The 10420-nt window shown below is 35.3% G+C and overlaps 1 protein-coding gene across 1 annotated transcript; it reads right to left on the bottom strand.

The window, feature by feature from the left end:
• Positions 1 to 670: 670 nt before the first annotated feature.
• Positions 671 to 8772, bottom strand: LOC104543509 (E3 UFM1-protein ligase 1-like; the record flags this gene model as incomplete). The annotated part of the gene is made up of 6 exons (XM_010188145.1): positions 671 to 791; positions 2692 to 2814; positions 5863 to 5983; positions 6365 to 6544; positions 7263 to 7438; positions 8626 to 8772. Coding segments are annotated over 6 exons (868 nt in total), but the record flags the coding sequence as incomplete, so codon positions are not given.
• Positions 8773 to 10420: the final 1648 nt, after the last annotated feature.

Here is a 10420-nt window from a genome sequence, read left to right as displayed (position 1 = left end):
ATAAAGATGTCAAACAGGACTGGCCCCAAACATAACAACTCATAACTCCTAAATGGGAACAAAATGAAAGATAGAAAAGATTTCCAGACACAATGCTATTCACAAACTCTTTCAGGGGTGTGTGGACAAATTTCACATCAATGAGAGCTGTTAGTTAATAGCACTGCCCCTTTTAAAGATACAGTTACAACTGCACTCCAACTTTATTCAAGCTTGGGCTGCTACAGTCCTATCATGGTGCTTTTGCCCTCAACACACATATTCACATCCACTCGCTCTTGTACAGAGCATCTTTTAAAAGTTATTCACCTTTGCTTAGATAAGTTTGCTGACCTAGCTTACTACCCAGTTCACACAGGTATCAGTGGAGTCACAAAAGACATGAATCAGTGTAAGCAGGTGGAAATACACCCAGGAATGTGAAAATATGCTTGCTGACAAAGAATGCAGAATCACCTACTGCTAGGCAGAATCATTATTTCTCATTACTGTGTCAGCATGGCTTTCTAATACCCAAGCACGTGTGTACAATGGAGCTGTACAGAAAAAAAATACTGTGGTTCATGTCCATCAACAAAACATTGCTTTCTCAGTAAGAAAACAGACTGAAGAGAGGTTCATCTGAAGTGAACAACAGACTTTCTAACTCCAGCTGAATTACTGAAATTACCTTATTAGGTGTTCAGCAAGCTCTGCAATAAGCTCTTCAGGGCAATCCTGCATGTGGGTCTTTAAAACATCCTCAATTTCCTCTTGTGACATGAAAGAGAACTCCGGCTGCTTATTCCTACCTGTAGTGACCATGTGCAACATTCATTGAGAAAACAAAATACTCAGTTTTGCTGTAGATACTCTGTAGCATGAGACATTGAAATGCCTCAAAGTCCAAACCTCCACAGAAGAGATGACAGTTAAATTTTACACACATGAAAAACTGACAAAATTACTCTTTTAATCACTTAGAAGTTATTCTATGTAACAGACAACTGAAGTAGTATATAAGGACATGCATTTTTGGTGAGAGATTTCAAACTACCTGGCTCATCCAGTACTTTAGAAATGATGACATCACTAACAGGAAATAGTTTTTTGTTTTTTTAAAATGCCCAAACTGAGAAGAACGTTCCTATTTGAAGGATTTCACAAGGTTGCTGGGGTTTTTTTAACCTCATTTAGTAAAGTACATAATCATGTATCAAAGAGTATTCTAAACTTGAGGTTACAGGATAAAATCTGAGACACGATAAAGCAAGAATATTAAACCAGACAAGAAGTTTCAGTAATAAAATCAGCTTAGATGCTGCTGGTAAATGCTATGAATTAAGCATCTCTAGTTTGGTTTTGGACAAAATACAAAGTCTGTTTGCATGCTGCAGAATTTAGTTTTTACATATAAGAATGAGATCAAGATGATGGCATGAGACCAGAAAAGGACAGACATTGCATGTTCCAGATGCTGCATAAAACAGGTCTGTTCTGCACATAAGGTAACTGAATGAATGGAAATCCGTGATGTTCCTAGTTGTGCCACAGTAGTAATGAACAACATACAAGGTTATACAAACAGGTGAAAAGGGAGCTTAAATCAGGTGTTGGAAGCGTCTTATTTATATCTGAATGGCTACATCTGGATTTATCTTGGGATTTTGGTTCAATCTATTTAATACAATACAGCAGTACAAGCAGCAACAGCTGCAAAACATGAAATGCTACACCAAAAAGAAAGGTGATTTAACACTGTTTTACTCAGTAACTGAGCAGCCTCGAAAAATAACTTCATTTGTTTGTGAATTACAGTATTCTATGAGAGTAGTATACAAAATTAAGATGCTGTACTTCGTGTTTAAAAGTTTTTCAGCCAGTATCGAAAGTCTAGATACTATATATAAAATGAAAGTACTTATCTCTGGTACTCCATTGACTAAAAGAAATAACACATAATTATGACTGTTTCATTTGCAACCACTATTTGCTAAAGGTCTAACAATATACGTGTTTACTTCTGAGGAAGCCACCCATGCTCCTTCTCCTAACAGTGAAGGTAGAGAGATGGGCACCAAGAGGGAGCAATTCAAACTCATCCTGTAATACACATCTAAAAGAAGTGAGACAGACTAGGCCTTCAAACTACCTACTTTACTCTGTTACTAATTCAATAGTTATAAAGGTACTCAGCTCATATGTAGAAATCTGAGCTAAGCAAGACGAATCTTATTTAAAATATTAAAACTTTGTCTGTAGATTATATCCTTATAAGGAAAAACACCTAAGTGCTGTTACATTGCTATGATTTGTTAATTTAAGCTAATTAAGCCTTGGAACTTGATGAGAACTTCTCCATTTATCATACACTATTCAGCAGGTGTTAAGAAACCAAGTATAATATTAATCCTGAAATCTGCAGCATTTCCTACATAAAATCAAATTTAAAAACCCCACCTGTTCTCATTTCCTTTAATTCCATTTCTGTTTTAAAGACTAAGTTATACTATCCAGTGAATAGAGTACATCCATTTCATTTAGATAGCAATATCTTAACCACTGATACAGTTTTAACAGAACAGTATTCTCAAATTCTTTGAATATTTTAAATGACCTTAAAAATACAGTGGGGAAAAACGGAGATGTGGAAAAGCATGTGATAAAAACATGTCAGTATGAGTAGACAGTGATGAAAGTAAAACAGCAAACCTGTGCTAGTTGCTTGTGACTCTTCATCGCTGTCGGCATCCTTTCGTCCTTTCTTCTTGGTTTTCTTAATCTTGATCTCCCTAGCATTGCCGCCTCCTCCTCCTCTCATGCTTCCACTGCCCTCTGGTGGAAAATTACTTCCTTAGCACACAGAACTTAAAAAGTTTACAGTATTGTGGTAATTTGTCTGCATCCCTTGTTAATGTTGAATTTAAAAAAAAACAACAAAAAAAAGCCTGATTCTAAACATAACCTACAATACGCTTTCCAGAATCTTAGGGCTGTAAGTTTCATTCTTAAGAAAAAAAATCAACTAAGTCAAAGCTTTGTTTAAGTGAATGTCATTAATAAACACAAATAACAATCATATTCAAGTGTACATATCATGAAAAAATAGAGCAGGATCTTTTTCTGGCTGAAAACAGATGAGATACCAGTGTCCATAAGGTAACGGGAGAATTTCTGTTGGCTGAAAATAGCATCTTAGTAAGCATTTAGCACTTTTATTTAGTGATGCTGAATAACCTAGTTATTAAAAAATAATCCAGTAAATGTGATTGTTAACTTTCAGAGAAAGAATCCTACGTAGTAAGTATTTATCCAAAATATTCTTGGAAATATGCATTCAATTAACTAAAACACTAATTCTTTTTTGACAATTCCTAGATAGAGACATGGTTTAGTAGTGGACAGGTTTTGGTTGGACTTGTTGATCTTAAAGGTCTTTTCCAAACAAATGATCCTATGATTATAAAGCAATGAGATGTTCCAGTTTGGACAAATACAACCAATTACTTAGTTTGTAGGACCCATAATCCACATATTCACACTGCAGAGAGGATCTCAATTTGCAGTACAGTCCCTCTCCACAAGGTAAGCTATTCTGCTGTTTGTTCCCTTTTTCACAGCTTGTTCCTTTCTTTTTTCACTTGAAAGAAGTTTAGACTCCAGAATAATTGGTTCTATACTTGCATTAAGTCTTGAGAAAGTATTTATTTTTCCATTTAAATATAAGGTCCGGGAGTTCAAGTAACTACATTATTTAACAGTACTATCATTTAGGGAAAGGAAGCACAAAGACAAGATGCTACTACTCACAAAGCTAACTGAATCTGTTAAATGGATGGATTTTTAAGCATTACTTTGCAAAAACAACAAACTACTACACTTGTACCTAGCAGCTGATGGTGTACTTGTAAGATCTTCTGAGTTTCAATCTGAATATGAGGAAAAACTTTTTTACTGTAAGGGTGACAGAGCACTGAACAGGCTGCCCAGAGAGGTTGTGGAGTCTCCTTCTCTGGAGACATTCAAAACCCGCCTGGACGACTTCCTGTGTGACCTGGTCTGGGTGATCCTGCTCTGGCAGGGGGGTTGGACTGGATGATCTTTCGAGGTCCTTTCCAACTCCTAACATTCTGTGATTCTGTGAGTTTGTGACCTAACCCCCCTCAAAAAAAAAAAAAAAGAGATGGTGCTTTTCACAGGGCTACTGCTGAGAAGAGAGCAGATACAAGCTGTTTGTTAACTGTACAATATAGTAGTTATTTTGGAAACAAGCTCCCTTCATTCTGTATTCCACAGAGAGATGAAGCATGAGAGTACTGCCAGAAAAGCCATATTTTATGACAATGGGATCCATGGACTGTAACCTTTACACAAAGTATTACAAGTGTAAATGCTTCTTCAGATACTTGTTTGTAACAGACTGTTGCAAATGGTATTATAAATAGACAATAGAGAATTTATCTTGCAAATTTTCATCAATCCAATACATGGCAGAATCCGTATTTGTAATGCCATGTAAGGTTACACTTAAACAGTAGATATTGATATAGTCACACAGAGACCTTAAGATAGGCAATGTGGCATTGGCTACATTCTGCCATTATGCAGTAACATCTAACCCTTAAACTGTGATGTTGACTGTTTTAAGGTAGTACACCTAACAGTCCATTAAAAAAAAACACTACAGTGTAGTGCTGGCTGATGGTGTAGCATAGGTTACATGCAGATATGAATGTGTCTAGACACGCAGTACATGCTCAGTAGAGACTCCCTCCTAAGAGGCTTGGAAATCAAAGTAATTCTATTTATGACAGTTCAATGAAAGTTCAAGTCTCCCTACTTCAGATCTGGCTAGAAAAATCTGCTGTCTCTTGTGGCAAGAAGTCTATAGATTCCATCCCAACTCAGTCATGGTCTTTTTAAGAGTAGAGTATGATGTTTTATTTTTCAGATGAGTAATTTAAATTAAGATAGAGGTATCAGTGCTCTAATTCCGTTACTTTCAGTAGCACATAAAACTTGGCATGTGAGTTCAACACAGATTGCTCAGCTGTGCTGTAGCAACACAGGTTTTTGTGACTGAAAATAGTCTTCAGTTTGAATAATGTTTTAAAAACCAGAAAGAACTGAAAGGGTTTAAACCTACACATTTTTATTCTTCCTCAGATTAAGATCTCTTCCAAACAGCCACTACACAAATGGAGTAAGGCTTGGGATTAATTTAACTCAGAATATACCTTAAAGTAAACTGTATGAATCTCCAAACAACTGTTATGCATGCAAACAATAGAAAATGGTCTGACATGGGATTCTCAGAGAAGATGTATGATACTTTCCTAAAAAACCTCATCTTAATACCTCATTTCTCAATTTAGACACAGTGATTCTGGAAGCAACTTCTCAAGATTACTGAGAAATATTTTCATTTTCCTAGATCCCTCAAAAGCGGAGAGGAAGAACGCATCTATATATACCGTGTAATAAAAAATGGTACAGAGGTCCCCAAGCTAATACTGGTTTGGTCAGTCCACACTGAACAAGTCAATCTTATGTGATCATAACTATAATTACTATACACTAATAAGTGAACATGGATTCCCTGCTTCTAAAGCCAGTGGCCTTGTGTTGGACTAACTCAAGGTATCTTTATGGTACTTCCTCTGCATTTCTAAATCTGAAATTAGTTCTCACGAACATAGCTGTATCTACACCTACAATATAATGATGGTAAGTGGTTGGATTATTTCTTAAGTATCTTCAGCAATGGACTGGAGGCAACTAACGGACTACAGAAATATATTAAATTTATATTTGAGTATTTCCAAGGCTAAACAAAAGCCTATTTTTATTTTTTTTTGCTTAAGCTAAATATTGATTCCTTACCTGTTGCTTTCTTCCTTCTTTCATCCTTTTTGTCTTTTTTATTAGCATATGAATTCTCTAAACCAGAAGCTTGTTTTAAATCTTCTTCAGTGATTAAATTAACAGAATTATTTTTCATTTCCTAAAATGAAGAATATGCACTTAATAGCAAAAAGATATACACACCAAAGATACATACAGAAACATTTAAGCCAACATGTGGCCATTTTAAGTATACTAAGCTAACACCAAGTTTCCAAGTGCAACACATGAAAAGACATTAATTCTTCTCTTAAAAATTCAGCATCTGATCATACTGTTAGCGTGATGCTGTTCCTTGAGCGCAGCTGAATATACACTAAATTACACTGATTACATATACAAACCTTTTCTTCATTTTTGCCCTTCTTCTCAAGCTAGCAGTCAGATGAGATGCAAACAGATGGTAACAGCAAATAGAAAGTCACAAACCATATTCCAACACACAAGGCATATTGCACCTTGACCAATAAAAAATCTGTACCTTTTCAGCTTTCTGTTGCATCGTATCAGAAAACAGATCAGCACAGCTGCTTAGAAATTTCTCACTGACCACAGTGGTGTCATTGAAGACTAAACCTGAAGAATTTTTGTTTAAAGATCTCATCACTTGCTGAAGCAAAATGCCAACATCTTCTATTGACAATGAACTAGGCAGAAGAGTCTAGGGTAAAGAAAATCAAAATAATTTACATAGAATAATCTGTTCTGGAATGGACAGACAGATAAAAAGAATCTACAGACACCACACTAGGTATCTGTTAACTATTTGGAGTATATTGCACTTTGAAGATTAAACTAGTAATTTAAGAGTAAGCACTATTTAAAATCTTATAACATCCCAAATGAACACTGCTCTAGAATATGTGTTACCTCTGAGAAAACACATGGCAACTTCTTCAAAATGCTGCTCAACAGATACAGAATAGCACCAAACACAAAACAACAGTGACCCTCCTTACAAGTGATGAAATAGTGCCGTAAGGCCTAAAAGTAGGATTTAGCCAGGACAAAATGGTTAATAACTCCCGCTTACCAAAACCATCATAAGAGCTCAGTTTAAATAAAAAAAAACAAACAACAAACCAACAAACTCCACACAAATATATTGCTCTCTAGCAGAATACATTAGCACTATTTTTGAAATGAAAGTTAGTCTTAGGTATCTATCAACTGAATACTGACACATCCTTCCCCTGTTTTTATTCAGACCAACTTAAAGACAAATAATGCCTTTTAACTTTTTAATTTACTTGAACCGAATATTATTGCCAACACTGAATTTTCATTGTAGTATGTGTAGTTTCTATAAAGTATCATTTGACACAAGACCAAGAAAAATATAAATAAATGCAACAACAACAACTAAAAGGATTGCTTACTGCTACATCTATCCAGTTTCCAGAGCTGATGGCTTCCTCTACAGAGGCTTCAACTTGATCCACAATTTCTTGACCAACACAAGCTGCTCTCAGAAATAAGAGTTGTGTGGACTTGTACCTTTTTTTAATGTAGCCTGCTGGGTCAGGGATGCCAAGTCTGTACAATGCATCAAATTCTATAAAATAGTCAGATGTCTGTTACATTTAAGTACATTCAAATACATGCAGTATCTTATGTGGTAAGTTTTTGAAAGCAGGAAATGAAGAAGTACATAAAGTTTCTTTACAAGTAAATGCAGCCTGAAGCTGAAGTTAACCTAAACTTTAGTTCTGTACAAGCTACATGTAAGCATAGTTAACAGAAATATGAAGATTAAATCACGGACGTGACTTTCGTCAGAGTTCTGGCAAAAAAAATGTTTTTTTCAGATTCTTATACCACTAAGTTTATCTTTGCTATTATACCTTTCCAAACTATTCTAATATAACATGAACGATATTTACACAGTATACAACGTCAAAATCTTCTGTTTCAAAAGTTACTCTAATATACTCATAGAATCATGCAATACCTCACAAGCAAAGCATTTCAACTATTTAGCAGTTTATACTTAGACATTCTGAAAACATTCAAAGACTTTGACAGATGCTCTATCAGTCAATCAATATTAGAAAAACACTTAATACTACTACAGTAAATTATGTCAAACCTTTTCAAATTGCAAGCCTGTTATTTAGGGACTGGCCCTTTGAGACCATAAGGGTACATTTCTCTGTTTATTCAGGTCCGCATTTTCCCATAGCTCCTGTCTTAAAACATCGTTGACCAGCATCACTCAGCTTTAAGTTAGACAGTCTTGTTTGGATCCAAATCAGGATGCTGGTGCTACCCACACCAGTTCTACAAATCTTATTTTAGAGAGGTTTCTTCCTGTGCACTGCATGTTTGCCCATCTGCGCTATAAACAGCCAAAGTGTGGTTGTAATCTGGACTCCTGGTCTAAAATGCCAACCATGTGGGTCAAACATGATAATCTGAAAAATCTACAATGAGCAGTTTAAGAAATGTTTTCAAAACACAACAGAAGTAGCATTTGTAACATCTGTAACAAGCACTTGCTTGTGAGATAAAGTCACTGTTTAGCAATATGGTTCTCTCTGCTGAAACCTGGTTCTTTATGAGAAAGTAACACACATCATTATAAGCAAGATGGTCTTTAAACAGACAAGTATCAACTACTGTAACTGATCTCCACTCATTCTTGTGAGGTTTCACTTTCGACATTAGCTGTATTAGAGTAAGACCAATTACCTAAACTAATTTTAGAGAGGAATTTTATCGACAAGAATAAAGATTAATTACCTAAGTAACCATTCTGCTTGAAAAAGGAATCCACCCAGTTGCTCTGCGTTCTGGCATAGATGTCTGGAACAAACACAGCCTTATCCTGTCTCCCACCAACCACGGTGCCTTTTAGACGACCACTATTAACAAGTTCTTCTAGCACAGCTACAAGAAGAAAATAAATGAAGAGACATTTCCACTTCAATATATTCATTTATCAAAACATAGTAATTATCTTCTCTGCTTTATTTCTTCTTTTTCCAACAGATTAGTTGGTATTCTTTTTACTATTAATTGACAGAAACTGAAGATCAAACTACAAGTGCTTGCCCTAATGAAACTTTTTTTGAGCTCTATCAGTTATTTTTAATACTTATGAGAATATCTTGACAAAAGCTCTGGAAATCATACGACGTTTCAAACAGTAAGCCACAATGGCAGGATCAAAACATTTTTTATTGAACTGGATAGTCTGAGCTTTTAATTCAGAAAATGTTGCCATAAAAGAACCTTCCTCTGGCCAGACAATAAATTATACGAACATTGTATTAATAATATTCTCTTTGAATTCACTGCTTGCACGATAATCAAGATGGAAAAAAAGAGAGATCTGAACTTAACAAAATTACATGAAAAATTGCTACCTACACTGCATGAATATGAGCACCTCCTACGGGTGACCATATTCATGGTTTACAATGTTCACACTTGCCAATAATAACATGATAATGCACAAATACTGCTGACAAAGAACGTCTTGGTAACTGGCAGTGGCCAAAGCCTTTTTTAAATGCTAAATAAGGTATTTTCAATCCATTAAAGGTGCACAGGAATGTCTGATTTGCCTGATATGTTCTGTTTTTGCCTTTTCATAAGTTATTAGATACATTCAAAAAACCAGTGACGTCGGTTGCCAAGCTCTATTGAGTTCCAGAGCTTTGCTAGATGGCTTTTTTACCTTATCATTTTGTGTTGATTTCTATTTCATTAAAAGACACATTTTACCCTGGAACAGAACACTAAATAGTGTCACAGGGTACGGCTCCTTCCTCATTAAATATGAATAGCAGTCAACATTTCAACATCTTTTGTAGAGCATATGGAAGTTCAGCTCACCTACAGAGGAAAACCTGGTTCCAAAAGAAATACGTTTTAAATAATGGGGTATTTTGTCAGATATGCCCATAGTGTAGATAAATATCTATAAGCTAGCAGCTACTGAACACGACTGCCACCAACAAAGCTGAACAGTAGTTACACTGAAAAAAACTTAGAACAGAAAGAAACTGATTTAAACAATATATAATTTTATCTAATCTAAGATGAGCTAGAAATTACATTCTGCCATGGTTCAGTTACCTTGTATAAAATGGAGCGTAGAAGACAGATTCTGAAAATGAAATTTCATTTTTATACTTAGCCAATATTTAAGTTACCCAAGAAAATAGTCAATGTGCCTATTCTACCTAAACATTTGTCAGATAAAACAGTTTGCAACCTCAACTTGTATTTATTAAAAGTTTTGGGAAAAAGAGTAAATCTTTTATAGGTATTTAAAATCATTTTGTAGAGCAGCAGCAATAAATCAAGAGTCTTTACAGAGAAAGGGGGAGAAATGAAGATGTCAATTTTTCTATTATTTCAAGTGCCAGTTCTGAAACTCCAGGGCAGAGAAGGTGCTTTCAGAGGAGATTTCACAGCTCCTTCTACAATTATGCCTGGATAGTCTTTTGTTTTAAAACAAAACAACAGGAACTTAGCAGACTACTGGAATCTCACATATATTTTTAAATCACAGAATCACAGAATCACA

This window comes from Mesitornis unicolor, unplaced genomic scaffold (assembly GCF_000695765.1).
Source record: "Mesitornis unicolor isolate BGI_N332 unplaced genomic scaffold, ASM69576v1 scaffold51410, whole genome shotgun sequence".
Taxonomy (NCBI): Eukaryota; Metazoa; Chordata; class Aves; order Mesitornithiformes; family Mesitornithidae; genus Mesitornis; species Mesitornis unicolor.
This window is presented reverse-complemented; position numbering and strand designations above follow the sequence as displayed.